At 41.0% G+C, this 27,574-nt stretch overlaps 2 protein-coding genes across 5 annotated transcripts in view; one reads left to right on the top strand and one right to left on the bottom strand.

The window, feature by feature from the left end:
- Positions 1–650: 650 nt before the first annotated feature.
- Positions 651–14,596, bottom strand: FGB (fibrinogen beta chain). Of its 3 annotated transcripts, XM_050946515.1 has the most exons (9): positions 14,501–14,596; positions 14,215–14,235; positions 12,771–12,974; positions 8,739–8,922; positions 7,743–7,970; positions 7,074–7,187; positions 4,184–4,306; positions 3,711–3,996; positions 651–879 (listed from the first exon to the last, which is right to left on the bottom strand). In XM_050946515.1, exons 1-9 carry the CDS (start codon positions 14,594–14,596, stop codon positions 651–653), a joined length of 1,485 nt encoding a protein of 494 aa, XP_050802472.1. The 3 variants fall into 3 exon arrangements, with proteins under 3 accessions (XP_050802472.1, XP_050802471.1, XP_050802473.1); XM_050946514.1 differs by lacking the exon at positions 14,215–14,235 and having other exon boundaries at positions 14,459–14,575; XM_050946516.1 differs by lacking the exon at positions 14,215–14,235 and having other exon boundaries at positions 14,501–14,575.
- Positions 14,597–25,205: 10,609 nt separating this feature from the next.
- PLRG1 (pleiotropic regulator 1) overlaps positions 25,206–27,574 on the top strand; it is a 30,949-nt gene continuing 28,580 nt past the window's right edge. For both annotated transcript variants that reach the window (XM_050946504.1, XM_050946503.1), the window contains exon 1: positions 25,206–25,318. In XM_050946504.1, coding sequence (XP_050802461.1) covers positions 25,310–25,318 — 9 coding nt within the window. In that variant the 5' untranslated portion in view covers positions 25,206–25,309. The remainder of the gene's footprint in view (positions 25,319–27,574) is intronic.

The following is a 27,574-nucleotide window of genomic DNA, read 5'->3' as shown; positions in this document are numbered from 1 at the left end:
AAGAGGGAGCTTTGCTTCTGGGACTGGTCCTGAAGTGGAGAAAGGGGTGCTGAGTGAAATGTCACAAGATTCCTGTAACCTGTGTTGGTCAAAGAAATAATTTTGTTTGTGCTACTTTCTACATTTTTCTGAATAAGAATACATTCTTTTGCAGTAGTAGAAAACGTTTAATGAACATTAATATATCTTCTGCCACCTATTTGAACACATTTGCTTATTCACTGGTAACATATAAATAAGTATAATTAAAAAGACACTTTTGTTTTAAGACTTTAGTTACTTTAAAAATTTTCACTAAAGCTAAATTATTCTCTCCCGCCTCATATCTGATTTTGAATTGTTTTATAAGAAAAAGGAATGGATATTTCTGATATTGATCTATTTCTGGACTAACAAGATAGCTGTCAGTTACTTCCATCCTGAGATCAAGTACAAATGGAACAAAAGACACTTTCAAGTTTTTTTTAATGGGTCAGACAAAGGTTTATATTCAGCATGACTTCTCCAATTCAAGTCACAATATAGTCAGACATATAAACATTGATATTTTTGGTTCTCTTATGTAGAGGCAAAATCAAATATCATGCACTGAAAGAAGTTAACTTTGATATGCACATGAAAACATTTGATGTTGTTCATTTGAATGACGATTATTGTGGAAAGAATGGTCTAATCTTCATACTCATCTTCTTCAATGAATACCATGACCCTTTCCAGTTCATCCATACAACTCCATCATCTGTGCCGTGTTTTGCCATATCCCAGCTGTACTGTCCTCCCCAATAGTATCTGCCATTGGGATTGGCTGAATGGCATCGATTGTACCACCAACCACCACCATCTTCTTTAGAACACTGTTTTCTTGGATCTGCATGAACCCTGGGAGATGGTGGGGAGGGAAGGGTAACACAGTTAACAGTATCAGATGCACTGTAGCTAAACAATACAATACATTTTTACAAAATACAAAATTTAAAAAAATACAAAATTACTAACAATAGTTAAGACCCAGGCAGGCTGCGAAGAGCTACAAAAGATCTCTCAAAACTGAGTGACGGGGCAACAAAATGGCAGATGAAATGTAATGTTGATAAATGCAAAGTAATGTGCATCAGAAAGCATAAGCCCAACTATACACATAAAATGATAAGGTCTAAATTAGCTGTTACCACTCAAGAAAGAGATCTTGGCGTCACTGTGGACAGTTCTCTGAAAACATCCACTCAATATGCAGTGGCAGTCAAAAAAGCGAACAGAATGCTGGGAATAATTAAGAAAGGGATAGATAATAAGACAGAAAATATCATATTGCCTCTATATAAATCCATGGTATGCCCACATCTTGACTACTGTGTGCAGATGTGGTCACCTCATCTCAAAAAAGATATATTGGAATTGGAAAAAATTCAGAAAACGGCAACAAAAATGATTAGGGGTATGGAACAGCTTCCATATGAGGAGAGATTAATAAGACTTGGACTTTGCAGCTTACAAATGAGACAGCTAAGGAGAGATATGACTGAGGTCTATAAAACCATGACTGATGTAGAGAAAGTAGATAAGGAAGTGTTGTTTACTACTTCTCATAACACAAGAACTAGGAGCCACCAAATGAAATTAATAGGCAGCAGGTTTAAAACAAATAAAAGGAAGTATTTCTTCACACAACGCACAGTGGAACTCCTTGCCAGAGGATATTGTGAAGGCCAAGGCCATAACACAGTTCAAAAAAGAACTAGATAAGTTCATGGAGGATAGGTCCATCAAAGGCTATTAGCCAGGATGAGCAGGAATGCTGTCCCCAGCCTCTGTTTGCCAGAAGCTGGGAATGAGCGACAGAGGATGGATTACTTGATGATGACCTGTTCTGTTCATTTCCTCTGGAGTACCTGACACTGGCCACTGTCGGAAGACAGGATACTGAGCTAGTTGGACCTTTGGTCTGACCCAGTAGGGCACTTCTTATATCTTACATTCTTATTTGTGTGTGCATGTGTGCGTGTATGAATCTGTGTTATCTGAACCTCAAGATGTAGTAAAAGTTAGCACTGAACTTTCCACAGATGATTGATCTTCTAGAGTGTGTTCAATACACTTCATCTGGGTATGTGTTATGAATAATAGCATATAGTCTGAGCCCAAACAGCCAGAGAATCAATAATGAAAAGTTTAGGCTCAGAAGAAACATCCATCTACAATTAATCTTGAATGAGAGACCACCCCATTCGGCAATCTCCTGTTTTAAGAAACTATCCCAAAGAATTTGCAAATAAATTGTATACAATAATGCTGCATCTTTTTTGCAAGATCGTTTTAGCTCATCAGCTAATACCTGACAGTTCTGTAAATGGTCACAGGATAGACCTAATTACATTCCTAACTAAAACTTATATGGGACGTGGTTTCAATAAGAGGCTGGACAGAAACAAGGTGTCAGAGAGAGTTCATGCGCTAGACTTTCATTTCTGGATATCTGGGTCCAAATGCAACTTTGGAAGGAGGTGAAAATTATTCTGGCAACCTTATTCTAGTCTCTACTGTATGTTTGTTTACCCCATAAGGCCACCACAGAATTAGAAAAATCTGCTTCAGAAAAGTCAAAGATTTAAATAACTGGGATGCTGGAGGTGCATTGGCAGAAATGCACAGGAAAATTTGCACTATACCTGATTCTTTATTCTGATAAGCATCAAAAATGACACACATTTTAAAAATAACAAAGTGAAAATGTGCTTATGATAGATCACTCCAATGCACAATTTTTTTGCGTGTCTATAGTAGAAAAAGATAGTGGTAGAGAAGAGAACTACCACATCAAATATTCTATACTAGCTACCACTGGCAGTCACTGCATAAGTCCACGCACGGTAATAAGGATTCACCTACTGTATTTAATTAAAAACTAAGAAAACTTGCACACAACGTTCCTATAGTATGTCATATTATGCATATGTGTTTCTAATGCAAATATCATTGTAACTTACTGGTACCGAACAATATGTAGCATATGGATTTGCCAACACAAGCAATTCCTCTATTAGTAAATATTATAATAGACTAAATGACTATGTAAAAGGGTTAGAGGCGTTTTAGAGGTATAGTGCCAAAGAGATTCTAAATTATGCACTTTATCACTAACAATTGAAATTCTTTCTATTCTTGATTAGGCAGTATTTATCCTTTAGAACAGGATATTTTGCTAATTTCAGCAGCAGATCTTTGTTTTTGGCTCATGCTGACTAAGGCCCAATGATCCTGCTCCTATTGACTTCAGTGTCAAAATTCTCATTGGCTTCAGTGACAGCAAGATTGGGGCCATAATCTCATGAGTTAATGTGAATGATAATACAGTGTCCAAAGGTGCCAGTCCGTGGGCACTGATGTGATTTTTAGAACAACTTCAACTCCCTACTCCAGTGTGCCTGCAGGTGCTCTGTATTTGATTCTGGTACAGCTCTAGTCTAAATCATAATTTCATTTGGTCAGATTCTGCTCTTGGATACTTCAGTGGCGCAGTGCATGCATTTGGCTGATGACTAGCAGATAGTAAACATATTCTAAAAGATTGTGACATTTTGCAGAATTAGCGCATATTAGCCTGTTCTGAAAGACTGTAGAACAATCCATACCCGGATGCACACAAAGCAGTAAGATTTCCAATTTGATAGCTTTATCCTGATATTAAAAAAATTGCTAATGCAAGTACATACCATCCATCATTGTCTCTATCAAAAGTGCTGAAGAACATGCCATTGTGAACTGTCATTGTTCTGTTCTCGCCGTACAGTTGTGAAGCTCCATCCATAAGAGCATTGCCAGCTGTGCCTTTATAGTTACTAACTGATATCTGATACTTGTTTGCCTCATTTTGTATGGTGAATCCTCCATAATGAGCTGAAACCTTATCACCATTCCAGTCCTCCATTTCAATTAAAACTTCAGTGGGTCCCATTTTGGTAAGCTGGCTGATTTTGTCATTCCCAAGCCAATATTCACCTGACAACCAATAAAAGGAAACTCAGTGAAACCACTTTCAGAATATGTTTTAAGGCAACTTTACTATTTCTCATAAATCTGCTACAGTTAATGAACATCTTTTGAATCAAGTGTGGACAGTTTTAAGAAACCCGAGAAAAAAGTTTTAATAAAAGAAGCGCTTTAAGGTTTATATTCAGAATTTTACCTGGAGTATCACAGTATTTTTTCCCTCCACTTTTTGCAATATTTCCAAATCCTTTTTTGTATGCATCCCATGTTCTCCCAAAGCCAACACTGCCATCTTGGCGGTTCTGAATTAAAGTCCATCCTGCAGGGGCAAAAATATTTGAATTAAATTGCAATTAACAAGAGAACAAATAGTAGTGTGTAATCCTGCTCCTGTTTGCGTCAAGGGGTGTGTAAGAGGAGCTGGAGGGTCTGGGACTAGCCACCCCCTGATTACTGAAAGAGGCACAACTCAAGAGACATCAGGTGATTACCCTGGATAGAGCAGCTGGAAGCTGCAGTGAAGGGGGTGGATGGATGGGTGCTCACTCAGGGAGAGCAAAGACTCCCAGGAGTGTGCAGGTTCCAGCAGAGTCCTGGTATCTGGAACTAAAACTTCAGCTAGGAAATAGCCGGCTAAGGCAGGAGAGATCCTGAGCAAACAGGGGGACAAAAAGAAAGGGACTGCAAAGCTCTCCAGGAAAGGAGGCCTGGGAGAGACCCGAGCAAGCAGGAGGCAAAAAGGCCTCCCTAGGCAGAAAGACCTGGGAGTAGGAAGAGAAATGTTTGTCTGTTGGACTTTAATTTGGGACTGTATGTTTTATTTTAGTTTATGTTCTGTGAGTGAATCCAGACCCAAAGAATGGGTATTCTGACCACAGAAAAAATGTATGGAGTCTGTGTAAGGAGTTTTAAAAGGGGGGAAACAGAGGCAGGGCACTGCAGAGTGACCTCTGACAACAAGGGGGCTCTCAGGAGAAAGTCAACCCTACTACAGGGAGCTTTGCCATTGACTTCAACTGGAGCAGGACTGAACCCTTAGGGTGTGTCTATACAGGAAAGAAAAACCTATGGCTGGCCCATGACAGCAGACTCATGATCGTAAGGCTCGGGATCATGGGGCTGTTTCATTGCTGTGTAGACTTCTGGGCTTGGGCTGGAGCTCGGGCTCTAGGACCCTGCAGAGTGGGAGGATCCCATATCGTAAGGGTCTACTTCTACCACCTACTAACATTAAGTGGGACCATATCTTGTGAGTCAGGCTGGAAAAGGGAGGCCTAAAGGAACGTGTTTGGTCCCTTATTACATATGTGATCACAGTACTAATGAAGAAAAAGTGCAATCTTTGGAGTGTTGTCATAGCTGTTTATGACAAGTGTGCACTTTCTGAAATAATCTATAAATAGTTAAACTGTTGTGCTAGCCTGAATGTCTATCTCCATGTCAGAAGCAAAGAATGCTTGTAACATTTTCATACCTGGCTAGATATTTACTTAGTTGTGAGTTAGGGGTGACGAGTAGATGTGCTGCCCCAGGAGGAGCGCTGGGAAGCAGAGCAAGTCTCAGAGGCACAATTCTTCCCATTTTCCCCTCGTGCTTGGGGCATAGAGGGAAGAAGTAGCAGCACAGAATCATAGGAATGAAGAACTAGAATGGATCTCAGTAGGTCAGCTAGTCCAGTCCCCTGCACTGAGGTAGGACTAAGTATTTTCTAGACTGGCAATACTCAAACCTCAGTAGTTCAGGAGCCAAATTAGCGATCAACATTACCCAAAAGAGCTACTGTATGTTAATTCATTGTTTCATTCACTATAATATTATATGTTCATATTTAAACAATATGACGGGGAAATATTTAGTTTATATCTGTATTATTCTCACAGCAAAATGACAGACCACATATTATTATTTTATCAACCACAATTGGTTAATAACATAGTAAAAGCATCCTGATTGGTTAATAACTTAGATTGGTTAATAATTAAATCACAAAGTGTTTTCATATCATGTGCAAAGAGCCACAGGAAACACATTAAAGAGCCACTTGCGGCTCACGAACCTCAGTCTGAGCATCACTGGTCTCGACCATCCCCAACAGGTATTTGTCTAAACTATTCTTAAAAACCTTCAGTACCAGAGATTGCACTGTAATTTGTTTCAGTGCTCAACTACCCTTACAATTAGGAACAAATTACCCAGTGAGGTTGTGGAATCTCCATCACTGGAGGTTTTAATACATTGCAGGCCTTGAAAGTGTGCAAGTTACTCCCCTCCATGCACCCAGCCAACTCCTCTGGCCAATGAATGGGGTAGGGTGGGAAAGGAGCCAAAGATCCCTGATCTGCCCATTCCCTTCCACTTGCTCCAAATTGGGAGCATCTGGGGCTCAGTCCTTGCACTCTGCACAGAGCCTGGACCCAATCTCCAGGAAGTCCTAACACAGCCAACCTGGAGAAGGTAGAGGTGGGGGCAGTCATATGCTCTTCTTGCTCCCTAGCACAATTGTGATATGGCACTTCAATCTAGCCACAGTAAAATATTCAATGAGTCAAAATTTCATCTACCAAGCCCAATCAGTGACAATCCAACAATTCTTTCTCAACTTTATTAGAGAAAGATCCTACTATGGATGGGTCACCTTCCACTCCAGCACTCAGAGCCCTCAGCACGTAGTTCTCAAAACTTTCTGTAGATGACATTCTGGCAGGGCTGCCCTGAGGATTCAGGGGGCCTGGGGCAAAGTGGGCGAGCTGCAGCAGCACTGAAGGCCCCCCCTGCCACCGAAATGCTGCCAAAGACCTGGACCGCTGCCAGGTCAGGGCTCGTGGGGCCCCTGAGGGGCCCAGGGCCTGGGGCAAATTAACCTACTTGCCGCCCCCTGCCCCCAACCCCCCAGGCGGCCCTGCATTCTGCAATGGTTCACAAGCCATAGCATGAGAACAGTTGCTTTAGATTAACTAATAATTAGTGCCAAAAGTTATAATCTCAGATGAGCACAAATACAAAGAAATACAGGACCAGTGCAAATTCATTTTTGTGAAAATTTATAGTTATCCCTGTCACAGCACCATAGTTTATCTCACACTTACCTCCTTTTGTTGTGGTCATATCACAATACACCTTGTATGGTCTGAAGAAAGCATCAGGCTGAATGAGGTACATTTCAGATGACTCACCTCCTTTTCTGATAATGTCTTCACATTCTGCAATCATAAATCAACAGTTTATGTTTCTGAGGGATCATGAAAATCTAGTAGAACAATCCTCTTCATAAAGACAATAATTAACAGAATAGATTTCTATTTACTAATTATACAGGAATATCTTACAAACATCTAATTCTGCTTGATTTCACTTTGATTTAAATTATAAATTAAAATGACATAAGAAGGAATCACAAAAGAAAGAATAATATACCTGTATTGTCCCACAATCCCTTATAAAATGAGATTTTCAAAAACTCCTTGATGACAGGTCCCACTGATGCACAATGCCTTTCTGAAAGTCAGTGGGACTCATGCCCCTAAATCACTTAGGTGCTTTTGAAAATCCCACTCACAAAAGATAAATAAGATAGGTAATACATATGATTTTCCATACGGGATCAGGCCAGTGGTCCATCAGCTATGGTATCCTGATTGGTGACTGGTGTCATATGCTTTGGAGGAATGTGAACGTGTGCCCATAATGCATCTGTCCAGTTGTACATTGATATAAATGACAGAAGGGAGAGATTTCTATATGTGTAAATGAGTTACCTTTGCCTGACACCACTGGGATATTACAGGAAACAATGCATGAAGAGCGGCAATTGTCCATTTGGGTTGCTATAGCATTTTCCAGTTTTTGTATCTTTTTGTGTAAGGTATCCACAACTGAACGGAGCACTCGGAGGCTAGACGGGATGTTGTTGTCCATGTTCTCTCTGATGTATGTATAGTGCTGCTCTATTTCTGTGTGGTACTGAGAAACTATATTTTCATTATCTAGAAAAGAGAATGTATAACAATTGTCACAATTTTCAACATTTTCCAACTAGCATATTCTAATCCAAATTATAAATCATGAACCAGCCAGTATTATTATATACTTCTGCTGTAGAAATGAAAAGAGTGCTCTGTGTGTCCTTTCCCTCTCTTCCCTGATTTCACAGTGTACAAAGAGCTTTAGCCCCTGTAACAGGGATATACTTTGTATTATGGCTCAGTATAAATGGACAAATTTCTTCTGCCAAAGACCTGTAGTAAACACCCGCATAGAAGCTTATTATGGTTGTCCAGGAGCTGGGGACATTTGGGTACGTCTACACTGGAATAAAAGACCTGCAGCATGGCTGTGGCTGGTCTTGATCAGCTGACTTGGGTTCACAGGGCTCAGGCTATGGGACTAAAAATAGCTGTGTAGACGTTCAAGCTCAGGCTGGAGCCCAGCAATTTTACAGTGCCGCAGCCCGAGCTCTGTGATCCCGAGTCAGCTGACCTGGGCCAACTGCAGGTGTTTAATTGTTGGGTAGACGCAGGCCTAAGGGTCCCATGCAAGTTTTACCTTTGACTTCATCAAAAGCAGGATCAGGTCCTTGGCCCCTCAGCTAGGATTTTTTAGATTTAGTTTTATGGATTTGTGACACCTTAGCTACTTAGACTGATGCTCCTATCTGAAACCTTTTTTAACAAGCCCTATATATTTAGTACTTGTAGCAATGCAAATTTGTCTGTAATACTGATTTACTGCAATGATGCATAACAATAATGTACCTTTTACTTGTTTTTGTCTTCTTGCCAGTTTATCTTCTAGTGTATTCATGTACTCATAGAATGTTGAAGAGGTTTCGGACTGTTTCTCTACTTTGTTCTTTAGGTCCCGAATGTCGGATTTCACACTTTTTTCCTGTTTTACCAATGCAGTTTGCAACTCACACCCAGTTGGACACAACACTCCCTAAAAAAGCAGGGGGAAAGAGTCAACTACAAATGCTGTAGATTAGGGCCAAGGTTTATAAAACTAGGTGCCTAAAGTTAGGTTCCCAATCTCATATTTTGGCACCTAAACAAGTAACCAGATCTTAAAACCTGCTGAGCATCTAGCAAATCTAGGCCATTTATTTAGTTGTCTCAATATGGTCTCAAAATACTTCAGACATTCAATTTCTTGGAAAAAAACTGCCATCTTAAATAGAGAAAACAGGCTCAAGTTCCAGTAGGGGATCCCCTCTGATAGCTCATTAAAGTTCTGGGAGGGGGAGACTCCCTAATATCCCTGATCCACCACATGCTTTCGGCTAATTTTTCTGGATTACCAACTGTTCATGGTTTAACCATCTGCAGCTACAAAAATTATGATTCATCAAGCACTACAGCCATATCAGGTACCCAAAAATATTGAGATATATGTCCCCCACATAATCACAGAATTAAGTATTAACTTTACTCTGGTACGTAAGGTCTGAGTATCTTTCATGTGAAACAACCATACACAATTTTTTTTTAAATTATCTCCTCTGGAAGCTTGCACTATTATTATAGCATCAGTCACTATTCCTCTTAAGGATGAAAATGTACCAAAACAGATGAAAAAAATACAAAAGCACCAAATTGTGAAGCAGTATGAGACAGAAAGTACCCAACCTACTAAAGGCCTCCAAAATAATCCTGCATTTCTGATTAACTGAACTTTAACAAACTTGTTTGAGTCATCTCTAGTTAGAAGTAATAAGTTCTCAGATACTAAGATGCCTAGCAGCATGGTCACAATTTATGCTTTTTACTGGAGACTAAAACTGAGGTAATGTAATGCACAACTGGTTCAGTATAGGGAAGTTAGCATTCTACTAGACATACTACTTGTCTTTGCATACATTTCCCACCTAAAGGAGCTTGGGTTGAAGACTGATAGTAGAATGTAATGAATGCTTGAAGAATATAAAAAGAGGGGGGATTGCTTTGAATATTGGACAGCTGGATAGAGCCATGCAGTACAGGATAGATGAAAAAATGTTTGATAGTGAAGATGCCCTGGGTAATATATTATGTTAAAGCAGATCTGTGCTATATCTTTCTTTCAATTAATAATGCCTAAAGATACAGCTACATATTTCCATCTTCATTCCTTTCATCTCTAGGGTAATGAATCAGTGGGGTTGGGAGTGAGAAGTGAACCCTTGGCTCCGCTTACTCCACTGCACCTCTCCAATGAATGGCTCCTCAAGTGGAGGGCAGCATCTCAATTGCAGTCCCTATGCCTTCTCAACCACAGGTCTTGCAATTCTAGCCAGCCCTTTTGCAGGCCATGAAGAGTGAGAAGAGAGGCTCCTTATTCCTTCCTTCCCAATGCACAGCCATGTAAGTGATGGGGGCACAATGTAGCTCATAATTATTTACATTCATCATTCAGGGATCAGTTCTGCCTCCCTGCTCATCATAAGTAGGATCTGACTCAACAAATAATCCCATGAAATCAGCAAGACTACTTGCTCAACCAGGTACTACTCAACATAAGCAAGGGAGAGCCAGAGGTGAAAGTAAGCTGGTACGGGCCGGTACGGAAGGCCGGTAAGAAAAGGAGACTGACTGAGGGAGGGAGAGAGAAGCCTGCTTCCTGCATAAGACTAGTTTAAACTCAGCGGTTCCCTGATGGTTCAGCCCCCAGGGCTAGGTTTCTGGCATCCTTGTTAATTTCACTCACAGTAGCTGGGGAGAGGAGGTCGAGGGGAGGGTGTGTTTGACCATGGCAGGGGCAGTCCTTTTCTGCCCCCGGGATGAGGGGATCTCTCCAATACTAATATACACAACAAATACAAGCATTTGGCTGCACAGCTTAAATCCAGAGCTAATAAAAGCAGGTGGAAAGGGAAAACTCACTGTCACATTGGTTTCTCATCTCCTCCCTCCCCCTCCTCCAGCCAGGCTGCAGACAAGGCTCTGCTTTTCCCCCCTCCCTCACCCCCAGCATGGGTTCTCCTCTAGGCTCTAGCTTGCAGTAGGGACACTGGCTGAGATATTTGCTGCTGCTGCCTGCAAAAGAACAGTTTAAACTCAGCTGTTCCCTGTGCAGTTCAGTGTCTAGAGTTAGGAGCCATTTCTGGCATCCTTGTTAATTTCACTCTCAGTTGTTGTTGGGTGTGTGTGACCATGGCAGGAGCAGTTCTCTTCTGCCCCTGGGACGAGGGGATTTCCTATACACAATCAAAATCAGGAACCATTTCCAAGTTCAAATCTATCCCATTCACTCCCCAGCAGAGGATCATGGTTGTGATGTACAAACTGCTTGCAGATCCTCTTTGAAATGTTACTGTAAAAAAAAAACAACACAAAAAACATGGAGAACCTGGTGGAAAGATGTGTCATGATGATTAGGGTTTATTTTGGGCAAAGCAATTTTGCTAAAGCAACTAAAGATTCACAGGGAAAGCAAATAGCCCCCATAGACAAAACCACAAAGGGATTGGAGGGGAAAACTGAATATTCAGGGAAATTATTGAGCCTCCTTTGAAAGAAATGGTAGTTTTCATTCCAATCCACCCTCTTTATATATTGATTCAAACACCTGAAATGTCCTTAGGACATCAGGTGCAATCTCAGATCTCTTTTTGTTTTGTCCTGCCTGCAGAGTGCAGAGGCTGAAATTGACAAAACTTTCTCTAAATATCTTGTATATTTCATGAAGGCTATTCCAGTTGTCCTTCATTCACCCCTGACTCCCTCCCCTCCCTCGCCAGGCTCCCTCTCTGGCTGGCTGGCTGTGGTTTTTGCCTTGGTTACACTCTTTGGCAGACCCAGCCCAGCAGCACCTGCTGGCTCTCTGCAGGCAGCAGCCCACAGGGGCCGGTTGCTGGGGTCGGTGGCAGGCTGCAGCTGCATTGTTTGTGACACATTCATACACATACACATACATACAGTCGGAGGTGAAAGTAAGCCGGTCCAGTCCGGCATACTGGCAAGAGCCAGTACACCGTGCTGGACCGCATCGACTTCCACGGCAGGGATTGAAAGGGCTCTGGGCTGCCCACGGCTGAGCTGGGGCGGGGATTTAAAGGGCTCAAAGCTCCCCACGGCTGCGGGCAGCCCAGAGCCCTTTGAATCCCAGCCATGGCTCTGGTGGCCAGACTGGGGCCAGGATTTAACGGGCTCCGGGCTTCCCTCAGCAGCAGGAGCTCGAGGCCCTTTAAATCCCTGCCCCAGCCCTGCAAATCTTGGGGTTCCCCCTGGCGGCCAGAGCCTGGGCCCTTTAATTTGCCCCTGAGCCCTGGGGGGCTCCCCACCACCTCTGCAGCTGGGAGACCCTGGTTGATTTAAAGGCCCTGGGTCTCCCAGCCACAGCTGGTTCCTCAGGGCCTTTAAATCTTGAGAGGCCACACCTCTTCCAGATGATGCCACGCCCCCCTCAGGACTTCGGCAGTACCGGTAAGTCCTGTAAGTTGCTTTCACCCCTGGGTAGAGCAGAGTTGGTCTGTCAGTGAACTACAATGGTCACTTTTCGGTGTTTGGTTGATTAAGAAAACTGTTCCTCACAACTGTTAAAGAAAGAGAAAAATATTAAAGGGCACAACAGTTTAAAAAGATGAGTTCTGAAAAAATAGTGATGACTAATGTTTCTGGAGGGGTATCATCAAAGCACTAGAATGGGAAGTGCATCGAATTCACTGTAACCACCTGAATGCTACTGAACTTTCCAAGCACAAGATACCTGCTGAGCTGCAGGTAGTACCATTATGAGGTTTAGCACATTTCTGAAAGCAGGGATACAATTACTATCTGTCTCCACTGCAATTACAAGGCAAATACACCTACTAGCTCATCTGATGCATGCCTGCAGCCTCCTGCATCAGGATAAATGACACTTTCTTTCTTCTGGCCCCGAGTGGGTGGTTTTGTTGGACGAGCCCGATATCCACCTTTACTAATGGGAGGAGGAGCTGGTCTGAGAGTTGGCGTTGGCTCCCGTCTTTTATCTACTGGTCTGTGACCTCGAGCATCCACTTTTTCACCATTAGCCTACACAAAGCCAGAGGGAGAAAAAACTCTTTATAATTAGGATCATTATTTTAAAAACATGTACATCAACTGCATAAAATATAAAAATAGCATACATCAATTTATTAGCATATTTTAGGTATCATTTTGCCTTCTATCTCTCACATTTTAGTCTCAAGAAATACACTAATTCCTTGCGGGAAAAAGACCTGAGTATCATTTTGGGTAGCTGAATGAAAACATCTGTTCAATGTACTTTGGCATTAAAAAAGTGAACAAATTGTTAGGACAGTTAAAAGATGAAATTGAAACCAATACTGAAAATATTGTAATTGCCCTATAATACTAGCCTCCCATCTCAAAACAGAAATAGCAAAAATAGAAAAGGTTCATAAAAAATAAATAGCAAGAAACTTAAACCTGATAAAAAGAAATAGATTATTTTGCACAACTCATGGCCACTGGACATGGAGCTTCAAGTTATTAGTAGGATTCAAAAAAGAATTAAGCATCCGGATAACAATCCTCTGAATAAGGGAAATAGGATAGACCAAAATATTCAGATCTGATCCTTCACACCCTAACTGTGAGTAGCCCAGTGAGGGCAATGAGACTACTCTCACAAATAAGACCCACATGTGTAATGGCTGCGAGATCAAACTCTTAGAAACATCAGAAATAAGCGGAGTACATTAGAAAATGGCTGGGAAGTTATATGGTAAAATAGTATATCAGAAACATATTCAATTTATAGACCCAGCCAATTATGCCACATATGAAATAATTTCTTATTTTTGAACCTGGTATTCATTTGTTTAGGGATTTGTACAAGATTTTTTAAAATCCAATTTTAAATCAAATATTGACTTATCTTAAATTTCTTTCCTTAAGCAAAATTAATATACCAGCTATACACATTTTTATGCCTTAATTTTAGACTGGCCTTGGTGGATTTTTTGTTTGTTTGTTGTTTTTTAGTTCTGTTTCAGAATGTTACCTCTCTCTTTCTAACTCCAGTTCAGTATGAACTGGGAACCAGTTCCTTCCTTTTGTTGCTCATTTAGAGCCTGATTCAAAGCCCACTGAATCAAAGGAAAAACTCTCATTGACTTCAATAGTCTCAAGGCATTATTTAACACACATTTTGCTATTCTTTTACTTACGCAGAGTTTGTTTCTCATGCTCTTAAATAAATGTTAAAATTGCTAAATAAACGTCCTTACTTGAATATGTCTGAACATGTACTTAAATCCAATCTTACCCTGGGAGTGTTGTCACTTTCCTACAAAGAGAGAGAGAAGGAAAAGAAGGAAAATACGTCAGAAAACAGAGAAAAAAACCCTACAGTTTACTGTTACATATATGAGAAAAAAAATAATTACAATTTTCCTTGAACACCTTAAAAGCTGATGATGAATATGTTTGTGAGATAATTAAACATTTTATTTTTGTAATTTAACTACATTAAAAAGCTTATAAAGTCATACATACAACTAAGATCAAGCATTACTATTGTTATTATTAATTATTATCATCATTACTACAACCTCATCATCATAATCTAGAGAAGCCAGGGATCTAACTGTGGAAACACAGAGCAGACTCAGCAATAGCAGTTTCATGATGCTGGCTTGCTTAAACATCTTGGTAACCTTCCCCTGCTGAAGGTACTGACAGTGAAAGGCACTTTGTGTTCATATATATACCAGACAGTCTGAAGTCTCCTGGCTTGCTAATGATAGGTCTAACCAGAAAGAAGAGTTATCATTCCACTGTTAATATTTAATCTCTTTGTTCACTTCGTGCCTGAACAAATTCCCCAGTTGAGCAATATCTACATGGAGGCCGGCCCTTATCTACACGTTACACATCCCCCACGTATCTGGTGGCATAGTTTAAATATATAAATCCTGAAAATCACCTCGTCCTCAAATTATTTTTCCTAAAAATCATTAGCCTTTTGAAACACCTGAAAAAGTGCACATCCAACCAACTGAGTTGAGGGAAATAATGTTAAATGTCACAAAAAAGCAAGTTACTTACTTTCTCCTCTTGGAAGTCTTTGACTTTTTTAAATATTTCATTAAATATGTACCAAAATCATATAATACACAAAGCTAAGCTACATCGTTCAGTGCATACTTCAACACACATTTCTATGAGTATCAAACCTCGGGAAGGCTATTGAGGCAAGTACATGATGCTTACAAGATAACGATCTTTCTTACTGCAGCACTTAGGGGTCCTGATCAGGGGTTAGAGTCCCAATGGGCTAGGAACCACACACACAAATAATAAAGGTAGCTCTGCCTTGAAGAGCTTACAAAATATAGCCCTTATCCAGCAAAGCACTATAGCATTTCAGTTTCAATGGGACTACTCATGAACTTAAATATTCAGCACATTCTTAAGTACTTCATTAGTTTGGGGCCTATTGATATATAATTAATATAATTTAATTGATAAAAGTTGATTCCTATCTAATAACTTCAATTTTTTTTAAAAGTCTGATTTCCAGAAATGCTCAGCACCCACAACTGGAGCCAGATTTCAGAAGAGCTCAGCTTCCTTTTACTCACCTAAGTAATGTGGCCAGTTTTTGAAAACTGCTCAGTACCCAACTGTTGTCAGTGGGATTCACTGAATGCTGAGCCCTTTGGAAAAGCCATTAAGATGCCTAAAAGGAAGCTGAGTACCTTTCATAATCTAGCCCAGAGTTTACAACCTATGCAGATTTTAAAAACACAAAACAAAATTGGAAAACAAACCAAAAAATGAGAGAACAAACTTGCAAACCCTTTTTTAAAAAAGTAGTCATTGGCATCATACGCGCTACTCATTTGAGTTGACTAGTGCTCACAAAATTGTTGGCAGAATCAGACCCAGGATATGCAACATAACTCCTGGGATAAACAGGAAGAATGGGATGCCAAAAAAGATCCAGCTGACTCATAAGTGTCCTGATTAATATTGGTGTTATTAGAAGAGATTGAGGATGGTTTAATAGTAAGCAAAATATCTGAAAACCCATCACAGATGTTAGCACTACCCCACTGGGTATCTATTATATCAGAAATACAAACTTGGGCCTCATTTACCCTCACTAAAACAAAATCCTTAGTAGATCTTTTTTACTCCAAGATGTTGCTTGTGTATCCCAAGAAATGTTCTGAAAATATTCATTTTAACCATAAAACCTGACTTCTTTTCTGCTGTGTTTGCACCCTGTCTGTTCTCCTGTCATTAGCATTCTAGTAAACAATTTGACAAGCAGGAATTTTCAAAAGAACAGCACATTTTAAGCAAATATAAGAGAACAATCATAGAAGTATAATTATGAATTTACAATTGTGAATATCCATACTGGATTTTAAGAGCTGTACTTGCACAATCAGTAAACAGTCAAAATTAGCCAACAAAACAAGAATTTTGAATATTCCAGGTGACATGCTCACAATCTACAGATCAAAAATAATTTGTAGAAATTATAATTAATGTGGTGAAGAAATTTTAATATCAAATAAATATGAAAAAATCATAAGCTTGCTGAGGAAATTCACAAATAGGAGAGAGTCTACAATCATTTAATGAATAATTCAGTGTGAAATAGTTGCTCAGTTCTATTCAATAGGCAGATTAATAATTCAGGAACAAAACAACATTCACTATTTCATATTACTTCAGTCATACTTAGATTTAAAAAAAAACATAAAATAAAAATAATGTTAAATAATTAAATTTCACATATTTAAGTTACTCTTTCCCCTTCTTAACTTGAAATGCAAATTACATAATGAAAAGAAACATCTTATATTTGTTAATGATAATTAATAAAATAATTAAATGTGCATAAAGAAATTTTTAAAGAACATATTATATAGTTAAAGTGTCTTATTAAATGGCAACAATTACAACGTGTCAAAAGAAGCATTAAGTGCCATTAATATAAGAGAATGTTTTTAACTTACTGGATATATAATTTATTATATTTTTAGAGAAAACTACGGAAATCCTTATCTTGAAGCTGAACTGTATAATCACAGTGGGCATCCACATTTTGAGGTAATAAAGATTCAGTTGATGTTAAGGGTGAGATTGTCAAAGGCACAAATGGAAGATAAGTGTCTAATTCTCCTCGCCTTTGACAATCTCACCCAAAGAATACTGTTCAAAAGAAGTTCCCTGAGGCCCTGGATGTGTGCATAATTCCTGCAAAGGCAAATGGAAGTTTCATACTCATACTGAAGCAGAAAAAATCCTCACTTCAATGCGTATACTATATAATATAAAAACCAGTGGTATGTCGTCACCTTCTACTTGACTGAAGGTCAGAACTCCCCAAATGTGTAGTTATAAGCCCTGCTAGTGGGTGCCCTATAATAAGGTTCTCCAATTACTACAGCTAGTTCTTCTTGAGTTCAAATAGTAGAGGCCTTTTTTAGGAGCAAAAGATCATAGGTTTTGTCCCCCTTTATTGCGTGTGTGGAGTTGAGCTGACAACTGTGATTTCTGTATATAAATACAACCATAGATTCATAACTTCATTTATTTACTATTGATTCTCATTTTTCCCCCCCAAAAAGGCACATATGGAATTTGTGAGCATGCATTTTATTAAACTAGATCCTCATAAATACTGTCCCACATTTGTCCAATAAGTATTAGAAAACACTTCCCAGTTATTCAAGACTCTCATATAGCCAATGTTTTATCATACCTCTGGCTATTTCCCTATGTAATTTTCCTGTAAATTATAAATGAAATGCAGAGTATTTTCCTGTAATAATAAGGTAGCTGTCCAGCAAATAGGCATTTATAAAACAAACAGAACAAAAACTAAGAAACATTATAAAAAGGACATTTTCATTCTATGTTGACAGATATTTGTATTCAATCCAAAATAGTTTTGGGGATCAACATAAGTTCCGCTGTAAAGACACACTTTCATTAGGTGGGAATTTTAGTGAAAAACAAGGAGGGGAACCGATAAAGCTGCATGTCTTAGACTCTTTTTTCTGCATATGTACCATTATCAAAATTCCTGTAGACACAGGAAATATGGGAGCAGTTTAACCTGACTGTGGGCTTAATTATTAAACATCCTGGACTAACAGCAGGCCTGGCCTAAAGCAAGTGCTGCCCCACTGAATTTCGTCCCTTGTCCATTGACACCCATATCACTGTTACATTTTGTACCACTCACATTTCCTATTAATGTGTGTTGAAAGAATGTGCAGAAGCCAAAAATTAGCAATAGGACTGCAATATTCTATTGTGATGATTTTACTTGATTGGATACTCCTAAAAGGCATCATCTAAAATCTATCCTAGGTACTTATATGGCCACCATTACCATAGTATTTGAGCACTTTATGATCTTTAATGTATTTATTCTTACAACACTGCTCTGAGAAAGGGAAGTACTATTATCTCCATTTTACAGATGGGGAACTGTGGCATAGAGAGGCTAAGGCTCACATTCTCAAAGGTATTTAGGCTCATATTTCCAATTTAAATTAATGGGAGTTAGGGGCATAAATACTTTTGAGGATCTGGGCCTAAGAAACTTGCTCACGGTCACATACAAACCTGCGGTGAAGCAGGGAATGGAAACTGGGTTTCATAAGTCCAAGCCTAAGGTCCTAACCCCTAGGCAATCCTTCCTCATAATTAAAGTTGCTAATAAATTTACAAGTTTTTAATTGTCTTCCACTTTCGTTCTTCTTTTGAAACTGATAATACATTCTTAAATACTTGGTACTTATAATATGCTTTTTATAAAGATTAAATAAAATTTAATTCATTCCCACAGATCAAGAGACATGCAGTTTTGAGGACAGGCTCCAGTCCCTGCTGACCCTCTCCTGGATAGGGCATTGGTGTGAGCGCCACAGAAAATTTCCCCATGTGGCTTCATTGCTCTTCCTGGTTGAATTCAGTCTTTGACCTATCCCACCCTAGTATGTTCAATTGGCCTGTCTGGCTTTCCTTGTACAGTTGTCAAAATATAGCATATCCTGATGTACTTGTTTTGTTTTTCTAGAGATTTCCAGGAAAGCACAACAAATTAACAATTTTTGACAATGTACATGATATTTTGTAGTTTCAAATTGCATACGCTGCCGTACAATGGGGACCACACTATAGTTACTAGAAATACTGAAAACACACTTTTTCAGAGCCCCCAACAAGGAAAAGTTTGTTAATACTTTATTTTTCATGTCTCCCCCTCCTCATTATTCATGACTTCAAAGGATAGAAACTTCTCCTGAATTACAGGTGTAATGGTATTGTTGCAAGTTTGCTATGCCAAGTATTTGTGATGACAAAATAGTAAATTCCATGGTGTATCAGGATCTCTACTTCCACTATGTCATATATGACACAAAAAGGATATTTACCATTAGAGTTTAAAAAATGAATGGATATTTCCTTCAGTAGCTGCAGTAGTTGTTCTGTTGGCTTGCCTGATCAATGGTACAATGCCCTTTAAACCAGCCCACGAAGTCAGACAAGTCAAGGGCATTGAATTAGTGACTCTCATATCAAAGATAAATGTGTTCTTGGCATAAGACTAGATGTGGGAGGCAACAGGACTTTCTTAGGCCACAGATAAGCCATAGTATTTACAGAATTAAATTTGAAAAAAAGACAGCTGTTGCTTAGCAACTGATTTAGAAATGTCTTTTTTAAACAAATAGTGTTGTAAGAATATATTGACTATGAAAACCATAGTGTAGGCAGTTGCTAATCTCTCATCCCCCCAAATTGTTGTTCTTACCGGTAGCAAATATTTCTTCCAAAAGTTTCTTGTAAATGAGACTCAAACTAAATATAATGTTGTTACCTTACCTTGGGAGCAAGCACATTCTTAAAGATAAATTTGAGAGACATGCTAAACTGTTTATATCAGTCTTGCAAACAGCACTGCAAAATGTGTGCAAATGATTATAACTTGTTCTAAATAATGATTAACAAATATTTCTCCTTTGGTTAGAACGTCCAAAATTCCAGTTGTAAGTGGTTTGCAGAAAATACAACAGATTCCTGCATATTATAGTCAAGACACTATCCTTCAGATCTCTTGGGTGAATACCATTTGGTCCTAGTGACTTATTGCTGTTTAATTTATTAGTTTGTTCCAAAACCTCCTCTGATGATACCTCAATCTGGGACAATTTCTCAGATCTGTCACCTAAAAAGAATGGCTCAGGTTTAGGAATCTGCCTCACATCCTCAGCTGTGAAGACTGATGCAAAGAATTTATTTCGTTTCTCTGCAATGGCCTTATCGTCCTTGAGGGCTCCTTTAGCACCTCGATCGTCCAGTGGCTCCACTGATTGTTTAGCAGGCTTGCTGCTTCTGATGTACTTAAAAAAAATTGCTATTACTTTTTGAGACTTTGGCTAACTGTTTCTCAAATTCTTTTTTGGCCTTCCTAATTGTATTTTTACACTTCATTTGCTAGTGTTTATGCTCCTTTCTATTTTCCTCACTAGGATTTAACGTCCACTTTTTAAAGGTTGCCTTTGCCTCTCACTGCTTCTTTTACTTTGCTGTTTAACCACAGTGACTCTTTTTTGGTTCTCTTACTATGTTTTTTAATTTGGGGTATACATTTAATTTGAGCCTCTATTATGGTGTCTTTAAAAAGTTTCCATGCAGCTTGCAGAGATTTCAATTTTAGCATTGTACCCTTTAATTTCTGTTTAACTAACCTCCTCATTTTTGTGTAGTTCCTCTTTCTGAAATTAAATGCTACAGTGTTGGGCCACTGTGGTGTTTTTCTTGCCACAGGGATATTAAATTTAATTATATTATGGTCATTATTACCAAGCGGCCCAGCTATATTCACCTCTTTGACCAGATCCTGTGCTCCACTTAGGACTAAATCAAGAATTGCCTCTCCTCTGGTGCGTTCCAGAACTAGCTGCTGCAGTCATTCAAGGTGTCAAGAAACTTTATCCCTGCATACCATCCTCAGGTGGCATGTACCAGTTTATATGGGGGTAACCAAAATCCCCCATTATTATTATTGAGGTTTTTTATTTTAATAGCCTCTCTAATCTCCCTGAGCATTTCACCGTGACTATCACCATCCTCGTCAGGTAATATATCCTTACCGATATATTCTTATTATTAGAGCATGGAATTTCTATCCAGAGAGATTCTATGGTACAATTTGATTAATTTACAGTTTTTACTTCATTTGATTCTGTGCTTTCTTTCACATATAATGCCACTCCCCCACCAGCATGACCTGTTCTGTCCTTCCAATGTATTTTGTACTCTGGTATTGATTATCCTCATTCCACCAAGTTTCTGTGATGCCTATTATATCAATATCCTCATTTAAATAGGAGGCACTCTAGTTCACCCATTTTATTATTTAGACTTCTAGCATTGGTATATAAGTGTTTTAAAAACTTTTCTCCTTTTAGCTTTCTGCAATTACACAATGTAATTGAATGGGACTCTCTTTTATTTGACTGTTTCTGACCAGACCCGGCCTGTATTTTATCATTTTCCATCCTCTCGTCCTCACTAGGACATAGAGATTCTCTATTCCCTCCCCTAAGGGATGTCTGAACCATGTGCTCCTTCACATTTGTCAGCTTTCCCCCAGCCCTTAGTTTAAAAATTGCTCTACAACCTTTTTAATGTTAAGTGTTTGCAATCTGGTTCCATTTTGAATTAGGAGGAGCCCATCCTTCCTGTATAGGCTCTTCCTTTCCCAAAAGTTTCCCCAGTTCCTAACAAATCTAACCCCCTCCTGCCTGCACTATCATCTCATCCACACAGTGAGACTCTGTCTAACTGGCCCTGCCCTGTACGTGGCACTGGGAACATCTCAGAGAATGCTACCATGGAGGTCCTGGACTTCATCTCTTACCTAGCAGCCTAAATTTGGCCTTCAGGACCTCTCTCCTATCCTTCCCTATGTCATTGGTATCTACATGTACCATGACCACCGGCTCCTTCCCAACATTACACATAAGTCTCGAGAGATCCGCAACCTTCGCACCAGGCAGGCAAGTCACCATGTAGTTCTTCTGGTCATCGCAAAGCCAATTATCTATGTTTCTAATGATCGAATTGTCCATTACTAATACCTGTCTCTTTCTAATAGCTGGAGTTCCCTCCCCCAGAGAGGTATCCTCAGTGCCAGAGGATACCACAACATCATCTGGAAGGAGGGTCACAACTATGGGATTGTTTCCCTCTGCTCGTTAGATGCTCTCCTTCTCTGGGACTTTCATCCTCCTCAAAAGCACAGAGGCTGTCAGACCGGGGGTGGGACTATTCTACTATTTGCTGGAAAGTCTCATCTATGTACCTCTCGGTCTCCCTCAGCTCCTCCAGTTCAGCCACTCTGGTCTCCAAAGCCTGTACATGGTCAATAGATACATATTTTCCCTGGAGTGCCACCATAAGGAGGAAACTTCTTATAGCAGGAATTTCAATTCCTGAGGATTTCGGCAAATCAACTGAGATTGTAAAATCCTCAGGGTAGGGGGCATGTCTTTTTATTTACTTGTAAACTGTCAAGCATGACTACAGTGCTTTATGAATGAATAATAATAGTAACACATGGCCATTAACAGGACAATCTTCCTCCCCACACATGGCCACAGCTGACATCTTTTTTGTGGTTTATACAGAATCTTTGGAGAAAAACAAATACTCTATGAGTTCAAGTAAAGACTTCCTTTAAAAAAAATATTTAGTGTTATTAGAACAACAAGGAGTCTGGTGGCACCTGAAAGACTAACAGATTTATTTTGGGCATAAGCTTTTGTGGGTAAAAAATTCTCACTTCTTCAGATGCGTGGAGATGACAAGTGAGGTTTTTTACCCACAAAAGCTTATGATCAAATAAATCTGTTAGTCTTTAAAGTGCCACTCCTTGTTGTTTTTGGATACAGGCTACTTCTTGATACTTACTGTTATTAGGTGTAATTAATATAGTATCACATAACAATGCAGTTTTCCTTTACAAATTTCTTATTGTGATCCGGGGATTAAAAACACTTCTCCCTGTCCGCATTACTTTGGCTTGTTTCATACATAAAGTTTAACATATTACAACTCCTATTAATTAGAAAAACTCTCCTAAAATATTTCTCTGCATTCTACAATAAAGTTAGAAAGTTGGATGAAGTTTTATAAAATCAAACCTAAATTCAGAAACCAATACTCCAGAGACATTTCTCATTTTGGAATTGTTAACATGCCTTTCAGCATTCTGATCTTTATTACAGCTGATCAATGAAATACAGTGTAACTTTTAGAAAGCCAACTGTTGCACTCTTCTGTTCAGTATCTGTAATTGCAGTTGCTATGTTCTGATGGTTAATTGCTCCACTCAACAATTGTTTACACAAAACATCTGTGCCGCCACATGGTTATATGTATTTATCAAGTAATCCCCATCAAGTAATCCCCGAAGACTGAGTGGAAATGACACAATGCAGCCTGGCTAAAACATGTTGCAGCGGCTATTAAATTAAAGTTGCCTAAGTGTGTATCCAGGGCTACCCAGAGGATTCAGGGGGCCTGGTGCAAAGCAATTTTGGGGGCCCTTTACATAAAAAAAAGTTGCAATACTGTAGACTACTAAAAGCAGCAAAGAATCCTGTGGCACTTTATAGACTAACAGACGTTTTGGAGCACGAGCTTTCGTGGGTGAATACCCACTTCGTCAGATGCATGTAGTGGAAATTTCCAGGGGCAGGTATATATATGCAAGCAAGCTAGAGATAATGAGGTTAGTTCAATCAGGGAGGATGAGGCCCTGTTCTAGCAGTTGAGGTGTGAAAACCAAGGGAGGAGAAACTGGTTCTGTAGTTGACAAGCCATTCACAGTCTCTGTTTCATCCTGAGCTGATGGTGTCAAATTTGCAGATGAACTGAAGCTCAGCAGTTTCTCTTTGAAGTCTGGTTCTGAAGTTTTTTTGCTGCAGGATGGCCACCTTAAGGTCTGCTATAGTGAGTTCAGGGAAGTTAAAGTGTTCTCCTACAGGTTTTTGTATATTGCCATTCCTAATATCTGATTTGTGTCCATTTATCCTTTTCCCTGTGTGTATCTCTACGGAAAAGATCCTCTCTGATTGAACTAACCTCATTGTCTCTAGCTTGCTTTCATATATCTATCTATCTATCTATCTTCCCCTGGAAATTTCCATGACATGCATCTGATGAAGTGGGTATTCACCCAGGAAAGCTCATGCTCCAAAACATGTTAGTCTATAAGGTGCCAGGGGATTCTTTACTGCTTTTACAGATCCAGACTAACACGGCTACCCCTCTGATACTTGTAGAATACTATATTCTTGTGGGGGGCCACTGCAGGGCCTGGGGCAAATTGCCCCACTTGCCTCCTCCCCAGAGGCTGTGTGTGTATCTTCTAAACAGATTTTTTGAAGTTATTACACCTTTTTTTACCATCTGGCTGAAATGTTCAGGCTAGTCTCTAAGTGTGTGCGCGTTAACTTTTCATACCATGGGGTAAAAGAAAGTGTGTGTGGTCTTACTCCATGGCAAGTGGAGCTGGAGTAGTGAGGGTCAAGCTCTAAACCTTTATGAAATTAAAGCTGCTTCTCAACCTGTTTTGGAGTAGTCTGTAAAAATCGTCAACACGTTTGCAAAGCATCTCTCAAGATCTCCTAATACAGGCGCAGGGAGCGCATTTCAACTGTCTAGAGCTTCGCCGGAGCTGGCGTCGTTCCGCTCAAACGAGCTCCGTCCAACCCGGCAGGCCGGACCAGTTCGCTCGCCCGAGGGAGCGGGTCCAATAGCTCGGGGGCGTGGAACGGCAGACGGCTCTCCTGGGAGCGCTACCGTCCTAGCTACAGGCTTCGCCGCCAGCGGCTGGCCCCGGAGTCCGCTGTGGGCTCGCCCCCCAGCATGTGCGGGGAGCGCTGTGTCGCCGCAAGGGGCGCTGATCAGGCTCACATGGCCCTCAACTACGCCCCTAGCTGCGTGTGTAGTTTGCTGTGGGCTAGAAACGCTTCATCCATTCGCGACGCCCCTGGCCGTGTGCACCGCTGCACGTGTAGCGGCGTCGGAAACGGATCCTGACACCCTGCTCTGGGCACCATGCGCGCGAGAGGGCTGGAAGGAATCGAACCCGCAGCTCCGCAAGCAGCGCGATCCGCCCCCGCCCCGCCGGGCAAGAGCCGCGCCCCCCGCTGTCCCGCGCCCCGCCCCCTCAGCGCTGCCATTTCGCCATCGACGGCGCATGCGTCTTTCTCTACACGTCAGTTCCGGGTCAGCGGGACAGGCGCCGGAAGTGTCTTCATAGCGGAACGGGCAGCGGGTGCGCGGCCAGTCTCTTGCTGGGCGCAGCGGGCACCATGGTGGAGGTGAGAGAGCGGCCTTGCCCCGCCCCTGTGAGTGGGGCTCTTGGGCCCCCGAGCCCCTAGCGGCCCCCGCCCCGGGTGCCCTCCCCTTGCCGCTGCCGAAGCGAGGAGCGCCCGGCCCGGAGATTCCGGCCTCTCACTGCCCCTGACGCTGCGATTAGCCCCCTCCCCCCTTTCCGGTATGCCCCGTGCTGGGGTTTGTGCCCTGGGGGGGATGAGCTGAGCTGCAGGCCCAGGCGTGGGTGCGGGGCTGGGTCCCCGCACCCCCCGTGGGACCGAACCCTCCCGCCGCCAGCCTCGCGCAGCAGCGGCCGCCCCGGGTGAACCGGCTCTAGGGGGAAGCTGCCGGTCGGCCTTGTGGTGCGCACGGTAACGCGCGACGGGGTAAGTGGGTTGAGTCCCGGTCGGGGGAGGGGGTTGTCCCTCGTTCCAGGGCAGCGTCTGCACGAAGGGAAGGTGCCCGGGAGGCCGCTGATCGCTGGCGAGTTACAGCAGAAAACGTTCCCCTCCTCGAGGAAGGTGTCGCCGCCCCTGCCCCTTGGCTCAGTGCGAGCACCCCTGGGCCGCCCTGTCAGCCCTAAACCCGACAACGACTCTGCCGGTCTCTCTGGTCCTTGGCCTCTGTTAACATTATCCGTGGGTTTGACAAGTAGTTAGTATTATGCTGCGGCGTTTATATGGAGGTCTTGCAGGTGAAACTGGACAGAAAGTTGCTCACTTCACTTAGGTCATATCATCAGATAATAAGTATTAGCTGCCATAGCTCTCAAAGTACTTTACAAAAGCAAGTATCATTATCATCAAACATAGGAATTGCAGTACTGGACCAGCAGATTATCTGGTTAATCATGTAGTGTAGAGTTATATTTAGGCTTGGCAGAATTAGATTTTTCTTTTATCATTTTGACAGATAATCTCCATTTTCATTTGTATTTCATTCCTACTTTTATCCATTTGCATTTTCACAGTTCCAGGAAATTGTGGTTGGAACTTTGGACAATAATTTAATGACAGTAGATGCTGATTCAAAAAGTTAAAGCGTGATAATAGTTAAAACACCAATTGTCAATATGACATGTCAAAATATAGGAAGTAACATCATTAAGTCACGCTATAATAAATTCCCAAGAAGCATTTTTCTTTCTTTGCCTATCTATAATTTTTTTTTGGTCAGTATATTGTGCTTCTAAACTAAATGGTCCTAGACTTTGCAATTTCTGCATGCTTTTAATCAATTCTGGCCATCCATCTCTGGCTCCTACCTCTCTATTTTTTGAGGTTAGGGGATGAGAACTGAGCCCATTATTCAAGGTGAACAGTACTGTCAGTCCCCGTTTTACAGGTGGGGTACATGAGAAAGATTGTAATTTGTCCCAAGCTAAACATTCGGTCAGCGAGTGAACCAGGAATAGAACTGTGGTTTCCTGACTCTCAGTCCATGTTCCTCTCATTGGACTATAGTTACTCTAACGTCTGTTGCAATTTTTGTTTCTGTTTTTAGTATGGATTCAATTCCCACTAGTAAAAGAAGCTAATACACCTCTACCCAGATATAATGCTGTCTGATATAGCGCGAATTCAGATATAATATGGTAAAGCAGTGTTCCGGGAGATGGGGCTGCTTTACTGCGTTATATCCGAATTCGTGTTACTGCAGATGGTTCCTCTGCGCCCGCCTGTTACTTGCTGTGGCCCTCCATGGGGCCCCTCTGCCCCAGTTCACCTCTGCTCTGCCTTCTCTTTCCCCCCCCCTCCCCCTGGCCCAGGCTTGCTGGGCCAAACAACTGATTGGTGCAGCAAGCCTGGGAGGGAGGGAGGGAGAGAGAAGCGGAGCGGCTGCAGCATGCTCAGGGAGGAGGCAGAGGTAAGGTTCCTCTTCCTACTCCGATATAACGCGGTCTCATCTATAACGCGGTGAGCTTTTTTGGCTCCTGAGGACTATGTTATATTAGGGTAGAGGTGTATATACTTTAGTTGCCAGTTATTTAGAAATATGTGTTTTAAAGTGCTATGTAAAGTGTTTATGAAAGAGAGTGAGTGTAGATGGCACTAAGCAAGTCACTCAGACATTCCTAATGTTTTTGAAACTTGATGCCTGTCTAAGACTCGTGGCCCTCTTCCTGGGTCTTCTGGCAAGAGAAAATGCCAATACAGTTGTGGTAGAAAAACTAACATTTGATATTAGAATTACCATTAAAGTTTCATTAATCGGCCTGTGAGTTCTTGTTCACAGCTCAATGGTGTTCTAGACCTTTTCTT

The sequence above is a fragment of the Gopherus flavomarginatus genome, chromosome 3, assembly GCF_025201925.1.
Source record: "Gopherus flavomarginatus isolate rGopFla2 chromosome 3, rGopFla2.mat.asm, whole genome shotgun sequence".
NCBI classification, from domain to species: domain Eukaryota; kingdom Metazoa; phylum Chordata; order Testudines; family Testudinidae; genus Gopherus; species Gopherus flavomarginatus.
The sequence above is the reverse complement of the archived record's forward strand: the minus strand, read 5'-3'. Positions and strand labels throughout refer to the sequence as shown.